At 33.5% G+C, this 24,680-nt stretch overlaps 3 protein-coding genes across 3 annotated transcripts; 2 read left to right on the top strand and 1 right to left on the bottom strand.

Annotated features, from left to right (window-relative positions):
• Positions 1 to 3,019: 3,019 nt before the first annotated feature.
• On the top strand, positions 3,020 to 5,125 carry LOC143921538 (uncharacterized). The gene is made up of 2 exons (XM_077444871.1): positions 3,020 to 4,126; positions 4,520 to 5,125. The coding sequence occupies exons 1-2, from the start codon at positions 3,714 to 3,716 to the stop codon at positions 4,560 to 4,562; spliced, it is 456 nt and encodes a 151-aa protein (XP_077300997.1). The 5' UTR covers positions 3,020 to 3,713; the 3' UTR covers positions 4,563 to 5,125.
• Positions 5,126 to 9,781: 4,656 nt separating this feature from the next.
• On the bottom strand, positions 9,782 to 24,625 carry LOC143921533 (BTB/POZ domain-containing protein 6). The gene is made up of 8 exons (XM_077444861.1): positions 24,439 to 24,625; positions 24,040 to 24,302; positions 23,755 to 23,959; positions 22,328 to 22,688; positions 12,324 to 12,544; positions 11,980 to 12,240; positions 10,381 to 10,572; positions 9,782 to 10,306 (listed from the first exon to the last, which is right to left on the bottom strand). Exons 2-8 carry the CDS (start codon positions 24,300 to 24,302, stop codon positions 10,142 to 10,144), a joined length of 1,668 nt encoding a protein of 555 aa, XP_077300987.1. The 5' UTR covers positions 24,439 to 24,625; the 3' UTR covers positions 9,782 to 10,141.
• LOC143921536 (uncharacterized) lies at positions 19,542 to 22,074 on the top strand. Its single transcript, XM_077444869.1, has 2 exons — positions 19,542 to 19,805; positions 19,876 to 22,074. Exon 2 carries the CDS (start codon positions 19,919 to 19,921, stop codon positions 20,495 to 20,497), a length of 579 nt encoding a protein of 192 aa, XP_077300995.1. The 5' UTR covers positions 19,542 to 19,805; positions 19,876 to 19,918; the 3' UTR covers positions 20,498 to 22,074.
• Positions 24,626 to 24,680: the final 55 nt, after the last annotated feature.

Raw genomic sequence — 24,680 nt, 5'->3', positions numbered from 1 at the left:
AACAAATGAAGAACCAAAGAGCCATGAGGAGCAAACGAAGTGATGAAGATTATAAAGTAAAAGAACAAATGAAGAACCAAAGAGCCATGAGGAGCAAACGAAGCGATGAAGATTACAAAGTAAAAGAACAAATGAAGAACCAAAGAACCATGATAAGCAAACGAAGTGATGAAGATTATAAGCTAACGGAAAATTTACAAAAACGGGACCACTGTAAGAAATTGAGAAGTATTAACTTTTACAAAAGTAGAGAGTTTTTCAATAGAACAAAAAAAACTGATTTGCTACTTAAATTTATTAGAGATAGGAAAAATATGCCTGATTTCGTGTGTTGTTGTTGCGAAGGACTCTTTTTTTTACACTCTGTAATTTTTTTTGAAAAACTGGTAAGTAAAATTGCAAATAAATACTCTATAGATTTTTTGAAAAACATTATAAATATAACCTCCAATTATATATGCCGTACCTGCTATTCTTCTGTGAGTAAGGGCCGAATTCCGAAGTTGTCCACGACCAATGGTTTGAAATTCGTAGATATACCCGAATGCATTAAAATGTTATCACCGTTAGAAGAAAGAATGGTTGCGCCTTATATAAATTTTATGCAAATCCGGGCTCTAAAGTCATTTAATATTAATTCACAACTCGGAATTCAAGGTAGCGTCGTAAATATTCCGATCGAAATCGACGACATTTTGCAGGTATTACCGCGACATTTCAACAATATGTCAACAATTCAGGTAAAATTAAAGCGTCACATGCTCCACACTTCAGATTATATGTTCGAAACCATGAGACCCGCTGTTGTATGTGACGCATTAACGTATTTAATTAAATCACCTCTTTATCTTAAGCATAATATTAAAATATTTTCAGCGCTACGATAAACAATATCACGAAGAAATAGACTTCATAATTGACGAAGCAGACAACACCATCGAAGAGATTAATATTGACAGCGATAATTTGGCAAAAATTTTTCAAGAAGATGATATTGATTTCGATGATGAGGTATTATTGATAGACAGAAACGATGAAATTAAAATTACTGCACCAGGGGAATTTAACAAGCCTGTGCCGTGGCACATGATCGATGATTTAGATGAACTTTGTTTTCCAACTATATTCGGTGGTCACTCGTTCTCATTGCCCAATAATATTAGTTATAGCGGCCGAGTCAAGTCGGAAAGCAGACGGAAAAATCGTCGGTCGTGTGTTTCCACTAGAATTTTGTATATGGCCAAAAAAAAATTGGAGAAAAGTTGCTTGGCAAACATTAACATGTGTTTACGTAAATCAAAGATTAACGATAAAATATCCGCAAAAGACGTATTAAATAAAGATTTTATTCAAACTATTTCACATTTTGATGGTGGTTACAAAATTTTAAACCAAATTCGCTCATCGCCATCCTATTGGGAATCTCGAAAAAAAGATTTGTTGAGTATGATTCGACAATTGGGTAGACCGACAATATTTTTAACCGTTTCGGCTGGCGAGACCATATGGCCTGAATTATTACAATGCTTAAATAAATTAAATAACGGCACTAGTATAACATTAGAAGAAGCGTATAATTTAAGCAAATTTGAAAAAAATAAGTTAATTCGTAATGATCCTGTAACATGTGCTCGATATTTTCATTATAAAATTAATAAATTAATGACAGTTATGAAATCCAATAACAGCATTTTTGATGATAATAAAGTAATAGATAGTTTTAATCGAGTAGAATTCCAAATGAGGGGATCTCCCCACGAGCACATATTTTTATGGTTAAAAGATGCCCCTAAATATAATTCCGTAAATTTAAATTTAGACTGTATAGAATTTGTAGACAAATTTATGACATGTAAACTTAAATCTAAAAATGCATATATGGCCGTTCAAAGGCATAGACATAGCCACACTTGCTATAAAAATAATAAAAAGAAGTGCCGGTTTAATTTTCCCATTCCGGTTATGCCCAGAACTGTTATATTAGAGCCGTTATCTGAGAATGAAAAAAATGAAAATTTAAAATTGTCATTTGTAAAAATACAAAAATTAATGAACAAATATTTTCTATCCAAGGTTGTAACAATTGAAAGTTTTGAAGATATTTTAGTCCAGCTGTCTATGACTGAATATGAGTACATATTAGCCATTAGAAGCTCCTTAAAAAAATCTAAAATATTTTTAAAACGTAGTTCCCTTGAGGTTGGAATTAACTCTTATAACAAAGATATTTTGCCCTTGTTTGAATCCAATATGGATATACAATTTATTTTGGAAGAATACGGTTTAGCTTCGTATATAATTAATTACTTTGCAAAAGTAGAATCAGGACTTTCAAAATTATTGAGAGATGCAGCATCTGACATAAACAATGGAAACACTACATTAAGAAATAAATTCAGGAAAATCGCTAATGTCTTTTTAAATAATAATTTAATGTCCTCCCAAGAAGCCGCCTACCATGTTTTACCGTTGCCTTTGTCCAAAATGAGTAGGCGGAGTGTTTTCATAAATACAAGTCCGTTTACAGAACGTGTTCGTATGCTGAAGCCGAACAAAGACTTAATAAAACTAGACTCAGATTCCGTAGATATTTATTCTAAAAATATTATTATGAAATATGCGAATAGGCTGCAATCGCTAGATAATATAACACTCGCGGACTACGCTGCTACGTATTCGACCAAAAAAATTGATTCTATAGAAAGGGCAGAAGACTTTGAAACTTTAAATTTAGATTGTGAAATTAAACTAAAGGAAAGGAGCAAGTCTGCTATCATTAGGTATCGTCGTTATAAATTAGTTCAGGATCCGCATAACTATTATAGAGAACAAATTTTGTTGTTTTTACCTTTTAGGAATGAATTAGAAGAGGTCGAAAATGTTAATTGTGAAAGGAAATACTTAGAAAATTATGATAGAATTAAGGAAAATCGCACGAAATATTCAATTTTAAGGGATGAGGTATTAGATTTCTATTTAAATAAAGTAGAAGTTGATTTAATGGACGCGAAAAATGATGAAGTGAATAATTTCATAGCAGACAGAATTCCTCTAGAACAAAACATAGATATATTTCAGCAAGCCGGTAAAGAATCAGATAATAATAGTAAAAATAAAAATAGTAACGAAACTGTTAGATTCACTTCTCCAACACGAATAATTGAAAACAAAATGATAGAAATGATCCAAAGTTTAAATTCGCGGCAGTTAAAATTCGTAATGCACCTGCTAAATAGTTTTAAAACAGGAAAAGATCCTGTCTTCGCATTCCTATCTGGATCGGCAGGAGTAGGTAAAAGTGTAGTGATTCGAGCTCTACCAATCTATAACGAATTATTTTGATGCTCTCCCGGGATCGGATAAAAATACAATTTTTGTTTTATTGTGTGCTCCGTCAGGTAAGGCCGCTTTTCTCATAAATGGGATCACACTTCACACGGCGTTTGCGTTACCGGTTAGTCAATTTGGAGGCCAAATGCCAAACTTGTCAGAGGATTTAGCTAGTAGTATTCGCGAGAAGTTATTCCACTTAAAATTGTTAGTTATAGACGAAATTTCAATGGTAGGTAGTACTCTTTTTAGTCGCATAGATACCAGATTGAGACAGATTATTGGGATTAACAAACCTTTTGGGGGTATATCAGTTGTTTGTGTAGGAGATTTACATCAGTTACCTCCAGTCATGGATCGCCAAATATTTTTGCCTCCCAAAAATGAAATGGACACTTTCTTTAATATCAACCCCCTTGTGGGAACATTTCCAAATTTTTGAGTTAACCAAGGTAATGCGTCAAAAGCAACTAGATTTTATAAAGGCGTTAAATAATTTAGCCAATAATAGTTTAGATGAGAGAGATATAGAAATCTTCAAATCACGCGAAATAGCCGAAAAAGACGTACCTATTGAAGCTATTCGTTTATTTTGTGAAAATAGATATGTAGAGATTTACAACAATTTTAAAATTGATCGGCAATCTGGAGAAGAATTTATAGCAGAGGCGGAAGATGTAATATTAGGTAGCATTTCAGAAAAAAAAAAGTTGGGAATTTTGCAATCGTTAAAAAATAAAAAATTAAGTGATGTCAACGGTCTTCCACATGTAGTAAGATTAAAAATAGGCCTTAAGTATATGATAACAAATAATATAGATATTGAAGATGGGTTAGTAAATCGGGCGTGTGGAGAGCTAAAATTTATTTCAGTTGAGCAGGCTTCAAATGTAGAAATTGTTTGGATAGATTTTTCTTCCAAAAGTGTAGGTAGTAAGGCCCGTAGTTTATTCAGTAATTTAGTTGAGAAAGAAAAAATTGATAAAACTTTAACTCCAGTTTCAAAAATTAGCATATCTCTAAATATATCAAATAAAATAGGTAATCCAGTAATTAGAAAACAGTTTCCAGTAGTTCCGTCCGAGGGCCTGACAATTCATAAGAGTCAGGGACAAACATTTGAAAAAGTCGTTATAGATTTAAATTCAGGTCGCATTACACGGGCCTTGCTTTACGTTGCTTTAAGTAGAGTAACTTGTTTATCGGGATTATATATATTAGGAAAATTTTAATTGTTTAAGAAAGTAAAAACAGAGGATCCTGTATTAAAAGAAATCGCTAGAATGAGAACAGAAAGACCGCTTAAATTATTGAGCGACATCGTACCGCGATGCGAACAGGGAACTAAGATCGTATATTTTAACATTTGTTCATTAACATTGAAACAAAAAAATATCGTCATTTATGATTTTTATTTAGATGCTGATGTTTTAATTTTAAAATGATATAATTGAAATTCCTAATTTCCGCGTAGTATTTAGATCTAATGCCACGAATGGCTCTCGAGGATTAATTTGTTTTGTCAGAATCAATAAAATTACTTCCAGTTGTATTCATAAAGTAGAAATTCATTTTAAATATCACGTCGAATTTATTTCTTTTAAAATTGATAACAACGTTATAATATCAGGCTATAAATCTCCTGGCGTTCCAACTACAGTTTTTTGTAAAATTTTTAAGTTTATTTTTACTGAAGCTATGATCACATCCCATGAACACTTGACGGTAATGGGTGATTTTAATTTTGATATTATTGACGGTAAAAATCAATCGATAATATTTTTTATAAAAGCAGAAAAAAAAATAATAAAGAAAAGTCCTTAATATCATTAAAATGCGATGAATCCAATATAGAATCCAGTATAGAACAGAGTTCCACAAAATCTTTTGAATTAGTAGACGATATTGATAGCTCAAATCTTTTTAATAAACAATTTCCCGGGAAATATTTTCAAAATCTTGTAATGAATAAAGACGATCTAAACATTATTTCAAATCAAACCGGTTATTTAGAAGATGTACATATCGATTTTTTTCAAGAAATTTTTAAAAGTAAAACTAATTTTCAACCCCAAAGTGTCTTGTATATTCAAAACCCAAATAGGATAGATACAGTTTCACCCGGATCATCCAATTTGCAAATTTTATACAGTAGCTTTGGAGGTTGTAAAATAGGTCATTGGATTTGTACTTATTTTGATGGTCAGGTTAATAATGTTTACGATAGTTTGAATAAGTTTAAATTAGATACGGATCAAATGACTTACATTGAAAAAATGTACGGTTCGCAAGTTGAAAATGTTTTTCATACTGTTCAAAGTCAAACCAATGGGTATGATTGCGGAATTTTTGCTATTGCTTTTGCTACATCAATTTGCTTCGGTAAGAATCCGGCAAACGAAAATTACATTCAAATTGAAATGAGACAAAATTCTTTAAAAATCTTTAAAACCAAGACTTTAATACCTTTTCCCACCGTATAATTCTCATTTTAAATTTCAAGTTTTTACTTTATTTTTACAAGAAATATATATTTTTTTTAAATATCAAAATCGTACTATTATAATTAATTTGAAATTAAGTAAATGCATATAAATAAAATTTTAGTAAAAATATAATTTTAACTAAATCTATTAAACAAATAACCAAATTTTCAGAAAAAAGCATTTTGTGGTTCGGTAGTGGAGTTCAAATAACGTAAAAATCAATTGTTGATCGTTCGTATTCCTAGCATAATACATTTACATTAAATACATTTATTTATATATAAATATAGGATCCGGATGTGAAGGATTCCAAGTGAAACGCAGATTAAGTCAGAACTATGTATTTATTATAACATGTCTTCGGGCTTGTTCTCCAACAAGTGACCATAACAACACGCATCCGGTCTCTCCCATGCTTACCACACACACTTTATCCCTAGCAGTTTGACCAACCACACATACGGCTCGGCTCGTTTAAAAATCATTTCTACATTCGGTCATTCCTGACTGTCATTCGCCCTCGGATGACATTCTTCGTCTTTTATATTTTTACAGCATTTCATCTCACATTCTTTTACATTTCATCTTCTACTCTATACAATGTATCATCTTACATTCTTTTAAAACTTTTACTCTATCATCCTCAACAATGTTTCATCTTCCATTCCATAAAATCATCTTATATTCTTCTAAACATGCTTTCAATTGTCACAATTACAATTTACATCACAATTACAATCATCATCACCACTACATTTCAATACACTTATACATCAATCATTTTACAATTTACATAACAATTACAATTATAACAAAGTAATCGTTACACATTTCACTACAAATCAATTTTTACATTTCAACACAATTCAATCTTCAATAAAGTTACACATAAATCATCACAATTAAAGTTACACATAAATCATCACAATTACAATTTAAAATTATTTCAAGCAATACAAAACATTAAAATCAATACCTTTACAATGACAAGTTAGATCTTTACATCGGAAACAATCACATTTTAAAACATTACTAGAATTAGCAATAAAACATTACACCTTTCAATCATCAAATTACAAGTAAGGCTTAACTAAAACCCCTCCAGGTATTTCACTTATTCTCTAATTCACTAACGCACACTTCACTTCCATCGGTACAACTTAAATACTATCCAATGCCCGCGGCGATTCTCCTTGACCGTCCGATGAACCTGCCGTCACCCCACAGATTTCCTGCTAGTAATTTACCATAAATGAAGTCAACACATATTGGTTCTGGCTCACTGATACATCCAATAAGTCTTTTCTCAATCCACGGTCCTATTTTCTTTTCCATTGAAGTAACATCAATCCGACTACGACCGAGCTTGAAAGTGAATATAGTGTCCTTCGGTGTTGAAATTTTGACTGGGTCCCTTTTTCCTTCTTGTGATTTAGCCGTATCTTTTCCTTTGTCTTTATGTCTCTCCTTTTCTTTATTCTCATCTTCAGAATTCTTCAAATGACTATAATCCTTAGATCCTTTTCTAAATTGATCATCTGTATTTGAAGATGGTATGTCTCCGTAATCCAAAAGTCTTCAACTTTGAAAACCATCACCGTCCATACTTCCATCAGCCAGGTTCACACCTCCATCAGCCATGTTCCCATCGTCCTCTTCATTATTGGAAACAATGAGTTCTGCTTGAGCAGACATCTCTCGTGAAGCCCGTTGCTGCAAAGGTCTTTTGTGACATTTAAATTGTCTTTTACATGCCGGTTGCCACACTTCCTTACGATCCCTCATCTCTTGCTCTTTTTTTCTCCTCGGCAGACTCCGTTCTAAGTTAACCTTCATCAAAACACACGGTTTATTAACAAACTTCACTTTGTTGCCGTCAATGCACATAAGAACGGATTCTGTTATGGGGCTACCCAACAGGGCGGCACCCGGGATACTGACTTCTTTTCTTATTTCTTCTTGTGATTTAGTCATATCTGTTTCACCCGTGTCTAGTCGCACTGAAGAAGCGTCTAAAGTAGTTTGAGACGGCGATGCTGCAGGCCGTGTACCATTTGACATCTTTGGTGTTTCACCGGCCCCACTTGAATCAGAGTCAATGGGATCTGCTTGAGCAAGCATTTCTCGTTCTTCAAAGACGAGCTCTTCATCATCCCACTGGAACTCTTCTATCAGCTTCTGCTTAAGGATAGTCCATGATCTAATTATCCCTTCTGAATCCAGGAACATTCTCGCTGTTCCTACGCAATATACTCTCCCGTAGACCTATACCTACCTTTGTCCACGGAAATCAGTCGAAAAGCATGGGTAAAAAAAAAACGGAGATTACTGTCAGTCAACAGTCTTTAGCGAATTGTTGCTGTCAAGCAACAATTCGCTAAAGACTGTAATCTCCGTTTCCCGCATATAATGTTTATTTTATTTTATTTAAATAGGCACACATACAGAATAAAATATAAAAAGAAAGTTGTATAATGAGACAAAAAATAATAATAAACATAAATAAAAATATAATATTCCATTTACAGTGAGCACCACATGGTGATATAAAAAAGTAAAATTACAAAAACATCAAGATTTTAATAAAAAGAAAAGAAACAGATAAAGAAAAAGATACGGATAAAGTAAAAAAGAAAAAGAAAGACTATAAGGGTGAAGAAGCAAATCAACCACATATTATTTTCTTCACCTTTGTCCTAAAAATACTAAAAGAGTCACTAAAGAGGTAAGGACAATCATCTAAGCTATCGTAAATACGGCATATACGAACGATTGCACTATTGAAAGAGGTGTTGCTTTGACAAATAGGTGGATAAAAAAGATTTGTGCATCTGGTGAATCGGGCATTAACGTTAAAATTAATCTCGCTTAAAACAGATGTGTCAAGAATACCATTAGCAATCTTATATAAAATTAACAAATCAGAAACCCTTCTACGCTGAGACAAACTTGCAATATGGAAAAAAGAAAGTCTGTCATTATAAGATGGTAACAGTTTTTTAAGACCAGTCTTATAGGATAAATGGCGCAAAAAACGCTTCTGGATTGTTTCTAAGTGCTCAATGTGAGTTTGGTAATAGGGAGACCATATGATTGAGGCATACTCCATATTACTACGAACTAAACTGTTATAGAGTAGAATCAGAGTATGGGGATTCTTAAAGGGCTTCGCAACTCGGCAAATAAATCCCAAGAGTTTATAATATTTAGTAACAATATGATTAATATGTTCATTAAATGATAGTTTGGAATCTATAAGTATACCTAAGTCTCTGGCACAATTTTTTGCTGTAAGATCTACGTTATTAATATTGTAAGTAAAGTCAATTAGGTTACGATTTCTGGAAAGTGTCATTGAGAAGCATTTAGAAATATTGAGATGCATAAGGTTTATATTACACCATTCAGATATTATATCAATGTCGGATTGTAATTTTAAGCAATCCGACTCACTATTGATAGGATGGAAAACCTTAAGATCATCGGCATAAAGTAAGCATTGACACTTCAGTAGGGGGATTAGGTCATTCATAAAAATAATAAACAGAAGTGGTCCAAGGTGAGAACCTTGAGGAACTCCTGACAGGATTAATAAATTTAATGCATTAATAAATTTAAGTTTTATACACCTAGTAAGTTCAGGGACCTGACGAATCGTGATTTGTTTTCTCCTGTGGCTCGCACAAATATGCTGGCAACATCTCCAATATCTAGACCGATATATCTGCTCAACCAGGTTGCTGGTGAAATTGACCTGTTTAATGTAAGCTGCGCTGAACTGGTTGAGTAGTTGTGGAGCAACGCCTGCGGTTGATCAATTATAAATATCGTCGAGCACGGATGTTTTATACACCTTTATTTGTGTTATGATTTGTTGACTGACCACAGTGACGCGTTATAGTACTCGGTAATGTCACTGTGGCTAATACATATGTTAAAATATACAAAACAAAAAAAAACCGTATAATTTTTATAGTTTAGTTTAATAGTTTATTTACGTCAATATTTTGTCATAATATGTAACTCTATATAATGCCAATATATATTTTATATTATATATATACGTAATTAACACATTCAGCCCGGCGCATGATTTCATACATTTGCCCCAATTATGCGTGACGGCATTAAATAAATCACTTTATATAATGAGTTGTCCCTAAATCTTTAGAATTTTATAGGAATTTTAGTGTTGGGGTGCTCAAGTGGAACCGTAAAATTATAGTCTGCCATAGGTGGTACCGGTGGTACACGCCGAGTTGAACGTGTTAAATTCCTTAAAATTTTAAAAATATACATATATACACACGACTAAAACAAAACCATCAATATGTATATATTATAGATCTTATGAGGCCGTCCCTGACCGAGTCGCTCGTAGGACCCACGCCAAAACTAAAACAGACGTTATCGTACACGACCCTCTCGCTGCGTGAATCCCCCATGGGATACCACCCCAATTTATTGAACACAACTGCAACTTTGTACACCTGCAATCGAAAAAAAAATTTATTCGCCGGATTTAATTTAACCAGATTTAAAACACATGCATATTCGATCGTACCTTGTTGCGTTGAATGTAGAACGGTCTATTGAATATTATATCTACTAGAGAACTGTAAGGAACGCGAGATGTGTAGTGAGTGTACGTCAAACGAGAGCCGTCGGCATCCAAGAGATGTGCATATAAGAGTTCCGAGTAAGTGACCGCCGACGGCACGAGAGACGGATCTTCGCCCAATACTTGAGTTGGAATCTAAACACATTGTAAAATGCTTATTGTATATAGGTGAAAATATTAGCATCGTAATTACATGCATACATACATAAATATAAAAAAAAAACAATCAAATTGCAATAATAATTCAGGCAACCAGCAGTATTCGAAAGCAAATGGAGTTCTGTTCACTACTAATCGATATCAGAATACGACTTCACTTCTAACTTTAAATACAATTGACTAAATACTGTTTTCTCTTATATATGTTGCAGTGAAAATGTATCAAACAATGAATTTACAACGAAGTTATAACTCTATCAATTTAACCCCAACAAGCCAATCTTAACCCTTTGCCCGCGGCAATAAATATAGCGAACAAGCCCTGTACGCGGCACCTTTTTCGCGAATTTGGCAATCGAGTTTTCGACCTTAAATACAGATTTTAATATTTACTCAAGTAAACAAATATGTTAATTAACACATAAAGTATTATTTTAAACAATAAAATACATAATATATCTCGTAGTTTTGGCTTAATTGTCAAATAATCATTCTTCATACAATTGAGACGTATCATCGCCATTGCTCAACAGACGTGACGTCACATAAACGAGGTTTCAGTTTGGTTCCACAAAAAAAAACTAATTTTGACTGGTATATATTCATTTTAAGCAAATTGAATAGATGCCATTCAACTCGCAGTAATATATTCAACCAATTTTGAACCTTAAAACAGTTGAAATAGGCGCATATAAGGCTCAAAATCCCGTGCAAAGTTCAGAAATTCTATGGAAGACAGCCGCGCTACAGACTTGTCGCCCAAAACTTCCATAAAAGACGGCCGCGGGCAAACAGTTAAGTGAATACGGCAAAGCATTACTTAATCTAACCTATCCTAACCCTTAAATAATACCAACCCTAACAATCTAATCTTAAATTAATAAAACCAACCCTAAAAATGTTACAATGATTTCACTGAAACGTCAGTGAATTGTCTAGTTTGCGTTCATTCTCTCACAATCAGAACATTTATTCATTTTTTTTTTGTGTTGCACATACATACAGATTTAAATAAGTATAAATGCGCCGAAAAAGGGCGTTGCTGTATAGTGTGAATAAAATCAGTCTTCTCCATACAGCACTGTGCTAAGCTGTTGACATGCAGCAGTGGATAATACAAACGGACCTTAATAAGGTAGAAAATTCAGACCATACCAACAATAAAAGCTTACGTATCTCCATAGTGCTTTAGTAAATGAAATACAGTATACCAAATTTTAATCGTACAAAAGATTCATAAGGTTACAGGTGTCGAAAAATCACTCACGAGGGTTGGTTCCATTAAGCAATAGGAATAAACTCGCATTGTAATTAAAGCTCTGCGTGAATACCGCTGGTTCAATAGCGTCATATGAATCAATTAGTAATACTGGGCTACTCTACCTGGACTCCGATCACACAGATATTTTTGTCTACTGTGAACGTCACGGAACATTCGAGGTCGCACGTGTTGAGACAGTCGGTTCCGTGAACTATAGACCGTTGGCAATAATATTTATTCGCATCCCTATTGGTAGTCTCTATAGAAAATACAGCTATTTGTTGAAGTGTATCGGATAAATGCCTCTTCGAGTTGGACGAGTCAGGCCTGTGACCGACTTCTTGGAGCATATGGCAGTCTGGTGGCCACTTGACGACAGGGACCTGGAATTTTTCTTTGGATTGTATCTAAAATAAATTCAAGCCGACAGAGACTGTTCATTCCGAAAAGACAAAACTATAGGTACCTTGTTCCTGCGGCGTGTCGACGATGTGAACCCCTCCGGCATTGAAAAGTCGCTACGAGGCGACGATATATTCATTAGAATCGAGAAAGCTTCCTGTTGGCTCAACAGATTCGACTGAGCGGGTCCTTCGGCAAACTCTTGCGGCGACAACGTTAAAAATCTTATTTTCTGAATGGCATTTCGCATCGAAAATATCGTAGACGTCGACTGCTGCTCTTCATCTGCATACAAATTACGCATTATTATAATATAAAACAATGCTTCACGCAGTTTCATCATCCAATTGGTTTCACGGTTTAAAAAAGACATGTTATAATTATATATGTGACGGACGATCAACCGTCAACCAGTATGGGGAACAAATTTTTTTTTTTTCATATTTTCAGTTTTTTCATTTTTGTGCGTCGGTGGCGCTGGGGGCGAAGCCCCCAGGGTGCCGAAGGCATCGGGGGTGCTGGGGGCGCCGGAGGCGTCGGGGGGTCGGTGATCAGAGACGTGTTATACAATAGAAGTGCCCTAAGGCATCAAAAGTGTCGACAGTTGAAACGTGGCTGTAGCCACACTTAATTTTTTTCCGCCACAGTCGTGTTCCGTGTATGGGGCTGGTCATATCTCTGATAAACATTGTTCATATTACTGGCAAGATGGGGAAGTGCATCATTAAAAGTTGCACAATGCATTCAAATACACACAACAAACAACATGGAATACATTTTCATAGGTAAGTTAATCATTTAAGTAACATATTATTCAATTAACATCGTAATTTGACAAGTTGCATGTTGTGTCTTGCGACCGCCGGCGATTGCATACAATTTCAGGGGTGGCACCAGAGAAATGTAAAAATAATTTTAAAATAAATGTAAAAACATTTCTCTGGGTAGCACCGAATACTCAATTATATTCATAACCAATTCACTCAATAAATTTAATTAATAAGTTTTAATTAATAAGTTACCAACTCAATAAGTTTAATTAATGTAAACATCGTTCATTTTATAATATACATATTTTAGTTGAAAATATACATTACACGCTAATTTTAGAGTTCCTAAGGACAGCCAATTACGAGAAAAGTGGGTAGACATAATCCGCAAATGGAGAAGAGAAACCGATTGGCTACCAACGCCCAACACCATTATATGCTCAAACCATTTTAGAGCTGAAGATGTTTTAACTTTATCGAAATGTGTCAGGTTAAAAAAATATGCAATTCCAATATCGGAGGTAAGCTTTAATTATTATTTTCTGTGTATTGTATTTCGGTGTTATATAAAAGGTGAATTAATCTTTTTTTTATTTAAAGAGGGAAAATAATCAAGACCCACAATCAGCAATGGACATCGAATCTACTTTTACAACAGACGAAGAAATACAGGAAATATTAGATACACCCCGAAAACATAAAATGAGAAGACTGATAGAGAGATTGAGAAAAACTTCAGCAAATCGTCTAAGAAGGTTAAAAGTGTTGCATACTGTAAATAAGCGATTAATTGCAAAAAAAAAAAACACTTGAAATTATTATCAAGGACTTGAAAGAAAAGCGTTTTCTTACAGAAGAAGAAGAAAGTCACTTAGTCAACAATAAAAAAGCTTGTTATATACTTAATCAGTTTCAGAAATTTCGTAATAAAAAAATTCCTGGGGAATTAAAAAAATTTGCTTTAACTTTAAACTATTATTCACCAGCTGCATACAAATATGTAAGGAATGCTTTTACTAATCGATTGCCACATCCTCGAACACTAGCTAAATGGTTTTCTAAAATCAAGGGCGAGCCGGGATTTACTTATGAAGCATTTAAAGCTTTAGAAATAAAAACAGCATCAGAAAGTAATATTATTTGCAATTTAGTCATAGACGAAATGGCGATACGCCAACAAAAACTTTTTGACGGAAAGAAATATCATGGTTTCGTGGATATAGGTTTTGGTGTTTCTGATGACTGCGAACGATTAGCATCTTCTGCATTAGTATTTTTATTAGTGGGCATTAATCAAGCTTGGAAATTACCAATTGCGTATTTTCTTTTAAACGGTATTGACACAAATAAACTTTCTAGCCTAATAACTGTCGCACTCCAAAAATGTTCGCAAGTAAATGTAAGAGTAGTTTCTTTAACTTGCGATGGCTGTGCTACCAATATTGCGGCAATGAAAATTCTAGGTTGTAAGTTATATGATCCAGAAAATTTACAACCATATTTTAAGCACCCTACTGACAACTTTGATGTTGTTTTAATGCTAGATGCGTGTCATATGTTAAAGTTAATAAGAAATAACTTTGAGTCACAAAAAGTATTTTTAGATCGTTACGAAAAAAAAATTGAATGGAAATATCTACAACAACTTCAAGATTACCAAAATTCGGAGGGTTTACGATTGGGCAATAAGATAAATTCAAAACATTTAAATTTCAGGCGGCAAGTGATGAAGGTTTCGTTGGCATCTCAATTGATGAGTAGTAGTGTGGCTCTGTCATTGAAGTTTTGCCAAGAAAATGTTCCTTCATTTTCAGAATGCGGGCCAACGGCTGATTTTATTCAGTTAATAAATGACATATTTGACATATGCAATACGAGAGGTGACCCCCGTTTGTATGGGTATAAACGCGCGCTCAATAGTGGAAATGAAAGTGTTATTTTTAACACAATTGAAGAATTTAAATTTTTTTTATTAGGTTTACATACCACGAAATTTATAAAAAAAAAAACAAACGAACACACAGGAATTTTGTTCAAAAAAATTAATAAACCGGTATTGACATCTAAATTTAAAACTGGATTTTTAGGCTTCCTTATTTGCTTAGAAAGCATTAAAATTTTATATGAAAAAGTAGTTAAATCAAATATAGGTCTTAGGTACTTGGCGACCTATCGGTTATCCCAAGACCACATTGAAATGTACTTCTCGAATATCCGCCATAGGGGAGGTTATAATAACAACCCCCATGCTTTGCATTTTAAATCTGCATATAAAAAAACCCTTAACCATTTAGAATTAAAATCGTGTTTCAACAGCAATTGCAGGCCCCTAGAATTCATTAACGTTTTAAACTGTGCACCCGAAAATAGCATAGAAATTATTAATTCTTCGTCTTCTGGTATTCGCCATAATTTTGTAGATGTGGACAATGATTCAAATGAAAATAATACATTAACTTCACCGTTTGTGGAAAAGGAGGTAAAATATGTTGATGCAATTATTTTATCAAAGGGCTTAACCCTTTGGCTGCTACGAGGTTTTTCAATGTCCAAGCGAAAAATGCTAACATTTGTAATTATTTTGAAAAAAATTAATATAATATTTTTTTTTACATACTTACTTCGCCGAACACTCGTAATTTTTATAATACTTTATATACATTTTTAAGAAGCAGTCGTGGACTCGTGCTCTCTCTTTCTGTCTTGCTTTTACATGCGTGCGTGCGAAAGAGATATCTACATATATACACTAAATAAGTTTTGACGATTGTTTTCCGAGGCTTTATTCTTTTCAATAATCTATTTTTAGATATCGATGTATCCTTACAACATGCGATATATTCGAAACAGTTAGCGGTCTCTCTCTCTTTCTTTCTTGGTTTTAATTGTGTACGTATGAGCGAGACACACAAGGATGCGAAGTTTCTAATAATCAAATAATTTTTCAACATGTATCATAAACATTTTGTATGCATTTCAGTTGCATTTGATTGATTGCATGAATTCGTGACGTCTCGTGACCTATATAATTGAAAGCGGATTTCTATTGTTTTTTGCCATTTATTTTAACTCTGCAAAATGATATCGGACAGTGAAAGTGATGAAAGCGAAATAATAGCTCCTCGCCGAGGAACTCGACAAATCAGCAGCTCTACTGATTCTGAAAATGAATTTATCGATAATAATCAATTCCCAAGTAATAACTCCTTATATGACATTGACAACGAACCCGAAATTTACTTTGATGATGAACCCGAAATTGAAGAGCTTTTATTTAAAAAATTGATAAATATTTATAAAGCTTGATTGAAAAATAAATATAAATACGTATATAAAAAAAATGTTTCGTGCCACTGATGCGCTGGTGGCTCAAAGAAAGTATCGAAATACGACAATTAATGACGTCAACAACGATCGTCGTAGCAATCTTCGCCGATTTCAAAACAACGATTTATCGTTGTTGTAGCAGTCAAAGGGTTAAAAAACACTATAGCCTATATCGCCCGGTTTGCCGTGAAAAAAATATTACAAAAAATCTGTTGTAATTATTGTTGTGATGCGCTAGTTTCTAAGAATCTACTTCCGTATCACAATTTAATTATTTTAAAAGATAAAGGAGGGTTAGTTTACCCCACTCAAGAAGTAATTGATATTTGCTGCACTTGTGAAAAATTATTTAAATGTGCCTTAACAGCAAGTGGTAATAAGACCTTATTGCCAAAATACGATCTAAATATTTTATAAACAAAACTTTATATCAACTATTAGATACCCCCACCATTATTAGATTTGCTCCACATTTTGACGGAAATACAGAAAGTCATTGTTTATTACTAATTAAAGCAATAATCGAGAAATATTTTTTTACACGATTACATTTTGAAAGCAAAATGTTTACTATAAAAAGTAAAGGCGAAAGTAACCGTCAACGCTTTAATAAGCAAATTCTTTTTAGTGGTTTCTAATTTAATTTTTTTATTATTTGTATCAATATTTGATTGTAAATAAATCTATAAACATGTATATACTATTATCAAAAAATAAATAAACTATAAATAAAAAGGACTTTTATTTCTGTAGTGAATTTGTGATGACCCTAATTCCGTTCGTGAAAAAAGGTTTGTTAATTAAAAGCTGGCGTGTAGACACGATGTTCTGACTCTTACTCGCGCGCGGACACGCTTACGAGCGTGACAGAGACAACTATTACTAATTATGGTACTGTGAACGCGGTTGACACGGGATATTTGTTCAAAAGGGCACTTCTATTGTATAACACTTCTCTGACACCCATCGCATTGGAGCAAATCTGTAATGGCGAGTGTATATTGATTTGTAACAATAAAAATAATAAAAAATAATATGTATATGTGAATATATATATATATATATATATATATATATATATATATATATATATATATATATATATATATATATATATATGACTAAATCACAAGAAGAAATAAGAGAACCAGTCAGTATTCCAATACAAGAAGAAATAAGAAAAGAAGTCAGTATCCCGGGTGCCGCCCTGTTGGGTAGCCCCATAACAGAATCCGTTCTTATGTGCATTGACGGCAACAAAGTGAAATTTGTTAATAAACCGTGTGTTTTGATGGAGGTTAACTTAGAACGGAGTCTGCCGAGGAGAAAAAAAGAGCAAGAGATGAGGGATCGTAAGGAAGTGTGGCAACAGGCATGTAAAAGACAATTTAAATGTCACAAAAGACCTTTGCAGCAACGGGCTTCACGAGAGATGTCTGCTCAAGCAGAACTCATTGTTTCCAATAATGAAGAGGACGATGGGAACATGGCTGATGGAGGTGTGAACCTGGCTGATGGAAGTATGGACGGTGATGGTTTTCAAAGTTGAAGACTTTTGGATTACGGAGACATACCATCTTCAAATACAGATGATCAATTTAGAAAAGGATCTAAGGATTATAGTCATTTGAAGAATTCTGAAGATGAGAATAAAAAAAAGGAGAAACATAAAGACTCGGTCGTAGTCGGATTGATGTTACTTCAATGGAAAAGAAAATAGGACCGTGGATTGAGAAAAGACTTATTGGATGTATCAGTGAGCCAGAACCAATATGTGTTGACTTCATTTATGGTAAATTACTAGCAGGAAATCTGTGGGGTGACGGCAGGTTCATCGGACGGTCAAGGAGAATCGCCGCGGGCATTGGATAGTATTTAAGTTGTACCGATGGAAGTGAAGTGTGCGTTAGTGAATTAGAGAATAAGTGAAATACCTGAAGGGGTTTTAGTTAAGCCTTACTTGTAATTTGATGATTGAAAGGTGTAATGTTTTATTGCTTATTCTAGTATTTTTTGGGAAGTGCTTTGTACATTGAATAATGTTTTAATTTGGTTACATGCTTAGAAGAATATAAGATAACTGTATTGAAATGTAATTCTAGTAATGTTTTAAAATGTGATTGTTTCCGATGTAAAGATTTAACTTCTGTCATTGTAAAGGTATTGATTTTAATGTTTTGTATTGCTTGAAATAATTTTAAATTGTAATTGTGATGATTTATGTGTAACTTTATTGAAGATTGAATATATATATATATATATATATATATATATATATATATATATATATATATATATATATATACACTCGTCTCTGTTTTGCGCAACACTCATCCATCTCATTCCGCACATTTTCCTAATTTCGTTCACCCATCTTCCTTGCGGTCTTCCTTTTACTCTTTTGCCTTCTCTCGGGTACCATTCAAGCACTTCTTTTGTCCACCTTTCGTCCATCCTCCTAGCTACGTGACCCGCCCATTGCCATTTCAATCTCTTCACTCTATACCGCTGAAAGTAGACTAATGGGTCGGTAGTTCTTGATATCGCTTTTGTCGCCTTTTTTGTGTATTAAAATGATAGTTGCGTTATTCCATCCTTCTGGTATAGCTTGGTTCTGGATGCATTTGCTGAAAAGCCTAGCTAAGATATTAATTAGGGGGGGGGCCGCCACATTTTTATATATATATATATATATATATATATATATATATATATATATATATATATATATATATATATATATATATATATATATATATATATATATATATATATATATATATATATATATATATATATATATATATATATATATATATATATATATATATATATATATATATATATATATATATATATATATATATATATATATATATATATATATATATATATATATATATATATATATATATATCAGTGGCGTGCGGTCCATGGATGCGGTGGATGCGGCGCATCCCCTATAACTTTAAAAAGCCAAGAGTATTTTTAATAAATATTTGAATTTCGCTTCGATGTATTCTTAGTGATGTACGTGATTATGATGTAGTATATGATATATATTTCACATATCACGTGTTTTTTGTTACATGATGCATTATATAGGATCTTTTGATAATTTTTATTAAGGATTCGCATAGGCCGCATTCGCATAGGCCGGCCACAGGCGAGTGACGCTGGCGAGTAGACGCTGAGTGAAGTGCGCGCGCGTCATGGATTCGGAGTCGCGACCGATCCCATTTGCGCATGCGCACTATGAGGCTGTCTTATTCGCGCGGACGCGTTGACACTTGTTTAACCTCTACGGTGGATTCGGTTTCTCTGTTTGCTTATCTATTGAGTTTCACTTGGAAGCCGCTGTTGATCGATATTTCCGCACGCTACGCCCCAAGTTATTTATCAAAAAGCTAGCCGATTCATTTCTTTAGACGAAGTTAATCATTTATACTGTAAGTTGGTTATTTTTTACTTTTGAATTAAGTTTTCATTTTAATTAGTTTCGTCTAACTTTATTTTTAGTTTACTGTTCCACTACTTACGAGTTTTCATTATTGCCTTTAATATGGATATCGAAAATAACAATGAGAGTGGACTTGTCGTCGAGATCAATAATAATTGCAATTGTTTAATTGAAAATGTGCTGAAAAGAAGATTTGCTTCTCTCCCATTTAATGAAAAGGAGATTATTGTTAAGAGCCCCAAACCCACACCAATATTAAATATTCAGTCTAAAACAAAAACATTTAAAAGGTATTTTAACACAGAAACATACGAAAAAATTTCATGGATTTGTGGATGTGCTCACTTAACGAAATTATTCTGTTGGCCATGTATTTTATTTTCTCAAGAAGTGAATGTCTGGAGTAAATTTGGATTTTCTGACCTAAACAATTTAAGTAAATCGCGCAAGAGACATGAATGTTCTCAAGCTCACATATGTTCTGCTGCTCAATTTAAAAAATTTGGAAAGGGACCTCGTATAGAAAATTTTTTAAGTGCTCAATTTAAAGCAAATATTGAAATGCACAACAAAGAAGTTACTGCAAATAGATACATTTTGTCGAAATTAATAAGCGCGATCTGTTTTTTAGCAAAACAAGAACAACCTTTACGAGGACATTTTGAACACCAGGAATCGTAAAATAGAGGGAATTATATTGAATTGCTGTATCTGTTGAGTGAATCAGACATAAAATTGAAAACTCATTTAGATAACTCTACGGTGTTTACTGGATTATCGAACCATATACAAAATGACTTGGTATCCGCAATATCAAAAGTCTTGCTAGATGAGATTAAAACTGAAATACGTGCATCAAAATTTGTTTCCATAATTGTGGACGAATCTACAGATATCAGTCGCAAAGCTCAGCTATCTACTATTTTTAGATATGTAGATGAAAACAATGAAATTCAGGAGAGATTAGTTGGATTTGTCGATGTTAGTCCCAATAGAACAGCTAATTCTCTTTTTCAGCACATACGTGAGACCTTGGAAGAATTTGGTTGTTTGGACAAATTAATTGCACAAACGTATGATGGAGCGGCTGTAATGTCCGGGGAGCATAATGGAGTGCAACGAAAAATTCGAGATATTTGTCCTAATTCTTTATTTGTCCATTGTTACGCTCAGAGATTGAATTTAGTTTTGTCGCAATCTGTTAACCATATATCCGGATGCAAACGTTTTTTCAGCCGTATGTTGTCATTTTCAACTTTTTTTTGTAAGTCTTCAAGAAGAATTTCCCTTCTCGATTGTCAAATAAAAAAACGATTTCCCACTGCTGCCCCTACACGATGGAACTACAATAGCAAAATTTTAAATATGGTATTAGAATATCAAACAGAATTAATGGAAATATTTAATCAAATAATTAATGATGAAGACGAATGGGATACTGATGCTGTCACAAATGCTGAAGTCCTTCATCGTTATTTAAAAGAGTTTGAATTCAATTTCAATTTGCATTTATTTTCTGCAATATTTAATTCGGCAGATTTTTTATTTGAAATTTTACAAAAAAAAACCTTTGACATATCGTATTGCGTAAGTGAAATTAAAAAATTTGTAAAATATTTAGATAACAAAAAAGACGATTTTGATTCATTGTGGAACAAAGTAATAACTAAAAATTTTAATAGAAAAAGAAAATATGCTGAATGTGAAGAAGATGTGAAAACAACGTATAAACTTCACTATTCTGAAATTTTAGAAACTCTTTCAGTAAATACAACCAATCGATTTCGAGATATCGAAAATTTAAAATTTCTTTTAATTTTTTTTAACGTCAAAAAATTTAAAGAATATGAAAATAATTTTCCAGATATCCTATTTAAATCACTCCACCTAACTTATGGAAAATAATTTGATTTGATGAAATTAAAAAGCGAATTAATTTACATGTACTCAACGCAAGATTTTCATTTGAAATCTATAAATGACGTAAAGGAATTAATTGTGAAAGATGATCTAATAGAAGTTTTGGAACAAGTATTTAGTTTAATACAATTAATTTGTACGATACCTTCCACGAGCGCATCGGCTGAACGATCATTTTCGACTATGAAAAGAATTAAAACGTTCACCAGAAGTAGTCAAAGTGAAGAAAGACTCTCTGGTCTTACTAAAATTGCAATCGAAAAGAAAATAATGTCAAATTTAAAAAACAATAAAAAATTCTATGATGCGGTTATCGATGAATTTTGTAAAAAGGAACGAAGAATAAAATAAAATTTAAAAAAATAAATTGGTCGGTTTTTTTTTCAAACAAGAGACAGCATCCCTTGTTTGAAAAGTCACCGCACGCCACTGGTATACGTGTAAGTATTTGTGTATATATGGATGGTGTACATATATGTTAATATAATTGTCTTTGGCCAGGAAGGCGCATTGGGTTTACCTGTTAGGCCTTTCTGGTATAAATTAAATAAAAATAATAACAAAATTTGCATTATCAAAAAACTTTAAAACCTGCGTCGTCACTTATACTGGTCTTTGTGATTTCGCTCGACGTTGTCGGAACATCTGACGATTCGACCATTTCCTTTTGAAGGCCAGCTTTTTCTGGAGCTTCGGAAACGGAAGCCGTAGAGTCGCTCGATTGCAGCGGTGACATTGCTGGCTGTACGCTAACTCTGCACGGGCGCTGCAACAGCATCACATTCTGAACCGTGAACATTTGTGAAGTTGCATATCTTACGGCTGCATCGAACAATTCCATTTCACTGTCGATATTGAGATTGTCCTGTTCGAATATTTTAATCATAGTTGCCAGTTCGATGTCTTCGAAACTGCTTTCCGCTAAAACCTCGACCGTCTGTGTACAGATTATCTGAAAAATATGTAACATAAGAATAAATTTTTGATTCGGTATGACTTTATCCATGTATTTGAGGAATAAAAGAAGGTCACAAAACAAAATTCGACAATTAAACATACATACACGTTCACACATACCGTTTATGAGAACATTTTCGATACGAATTGAGCGCAAATGTAGGGAAACTCACACAAGACAAAAGTTCTGCTTCCGGTTGTCGGATTTTGTTCGAAATTTTTTGCACATTAAATACCAAGAAAATAAAAATAATTTAAAAGGGCAAAATAAAATAATGAAATATTGTTTTAAAAAAATCACTACTTCCGGTTTACGAATTCTGACCAAAACCTTATCAGCTCTAAGTTAGTACACAAAGAATACAAACATAAATTTTCAGCTTGATACGTTCAGGTATGTGGAAAAAATCATGTGGTCACAACATTTTTTACTTTCCTAAGAGGAAGAAATCCCATTTCCGTTTTATTAAATTTAGTGATTTTTATTTATTTTCATCAAATTGATACAATAATTATACTTGAATTTTTTCGTGAAGAGCACACGTGTTAAAGGGGTCGAAAAAAATAGTGGAAGAAAAATCGAACAAGATTAAACTGCCACTTCCAGCTGACGGATGCTTACCAAATTTTATACATAACTTGGTATTAAGCTTAAGCTTCTAGATATGAAATTTCAGTTCAATAAACCAAACAGTTTCTGAGAAAAACATAAAAAACCTCGATTATCTAGAGTAAAAGTCTACTTCCGGCTCAGGTAAAAATATTCAAAAAATATAAGGGTATAAAATTTATAATTTCTATTACATGTAAAAAAAATTCAGTCTGATTCGGTTAACGGTTTGGAATTGAATTCAATTCAAACTTAAAAAAAGAGGACATTTAAGAGGGGAGGTACCATTTACGGTCAATTTAAAAATTTGAAAAAAATACAGACACATTTTTTCTAGATCATGAAAACGTGATCAGTGATCGATTCTGAGTTCGAATATTCGCATGCTCACAAAACTTCATCCATCATTACTACGTACATAGATAAAGTAATAAACCCGATAAAATAATACCTGAAGGCATCGCTCCATCAAAATGGGTTCTTCGAAAAGTTTAGCGAACTCGTACGCTCGACATGCATTCTTCGGATTGAGATCAGACCACATGTAATTGGTACACTCTTGTACTAAATGCGGCAACATGTACTTTTTAGCGGCGTAGCACAATTCACACGCCTTATCGAAAGAATTGATATGTACCTCATCCGAGTATACGTACCTGCAAAAATTGCGACAATATGAACATTCACTTCCATACATTAATATGTGAACAAGTATATGTATATATGTAAGTATTACTCTAATAGAGCTTTAAACGCTTCGGGCTGTACGTCCAGTATGAGTATTGGGTCGTTGATTTCTGGCATTCCGCCGAAGAACATGGCTTCGAAGACGGGTGAAGCCATGGCAAGTATTAGTTTGTGACCTTTGATGACGATCTGATTCGGTTCGTTACCGACCAAAAATGTACAGTCGATCCATTGTCCCAATTTTAATAAACGCTTTCCTCTTTCGGTTATCTTCTTACATGATATCTGCCAGTCTTGAGTGTTGTGAGCCATCTGAATGATGAGGAGAAGCGACATTAAGTAAAACATTTACTACATTTATATGACATATATGTATGTATGTATAACAGCTGATAGTAATGGATGTCGGTCGGGTGAATAGTGAATAGTGAAAGCGGTATAAAATTGCCTGGTCTGTTAGGCAGATGGTAATCGGGGGCGACAGGGTGGGGGCGGGGGCGGGGGCGGGGGGCGGAGCGCCCGACTCAAAGGCGCCAATTCCGCCACCGACTATCTATTTCCGTCACCGACGCACACAATACTGTTGTGCGCTCTTCAGCTCGCACCATAACACCATGACACCAAAACGCACACTTATCCGACCATATACAATTTTTGTATCGATCCTTTTTTGTATTTCTAATAGTTGTT

This window comes from Arctopsyche grandis, chromosome 13 (assembly GCF_051622035.1).
Source record: "Arctopsyche grandis isolate Sample6627 chromosome 13, ASM5162203v2, whole genome shotgun sequence".
NCBI lineage: Eukaryota > Metazoa > Arthropoda > Insecta > Trichoptera > Hydropsychidae > Arctopsyche > Arctopsyche grandis.
This window is presented reverse-complemented; position numbering and strand designations above follow the sequence as displayed.

What these genes read in the sequence shown, in the direction of transcription:
- LOC143921533 (XM_077444861.1), bottom strand. Translation starts at nt 24,302, where the DNA reads ATGGCTCACAACACTCAAGACTGGCAGATATCATGTAAGAAGATAACC. An exon ending in CAGTATAAGTGACGACGCAG is followed by an intron (nt 12,545 to 22,327) that starts GTTTTAAAGTTT and finishes ATTTGTATGCAG; the next exon opens with ATGAAGAGCAGCAGTCGACG. An exon ending in TCTGTGTGATCGGAGTCCAG is followed by an intron (nt 10,573 to 11,979) that starts GTAGAGTAGCCC and finishes CAATGTGTTTAG; the next exon opens with ATTCCAACTCAAGTATTGGG.
- LOC143921538 (XM_077444871.1), top strand. Translation starts at nt 3,714, where the DNA reads ATGAAATGGACACTTTCTTTAATATCAACCCCCTTGTGGGAACATTTC. An exon ending in AGATTAAAAATAGGCCTTAA is followed by an intron (nt 4,127 to 4,519) that starts GTATATGATAAC and finishes TGCTTTAAGTAG; the next exon opens with AGTAACTTGTTTATCGGGAT.
- LOC143921536 (XM_077444869.1), top strand. Translation starts at nt 19,919, where the DNA reads ATGGATATCGAAAATAACAATGAGAGTGGACTTGTCGTCGAGATCAAT.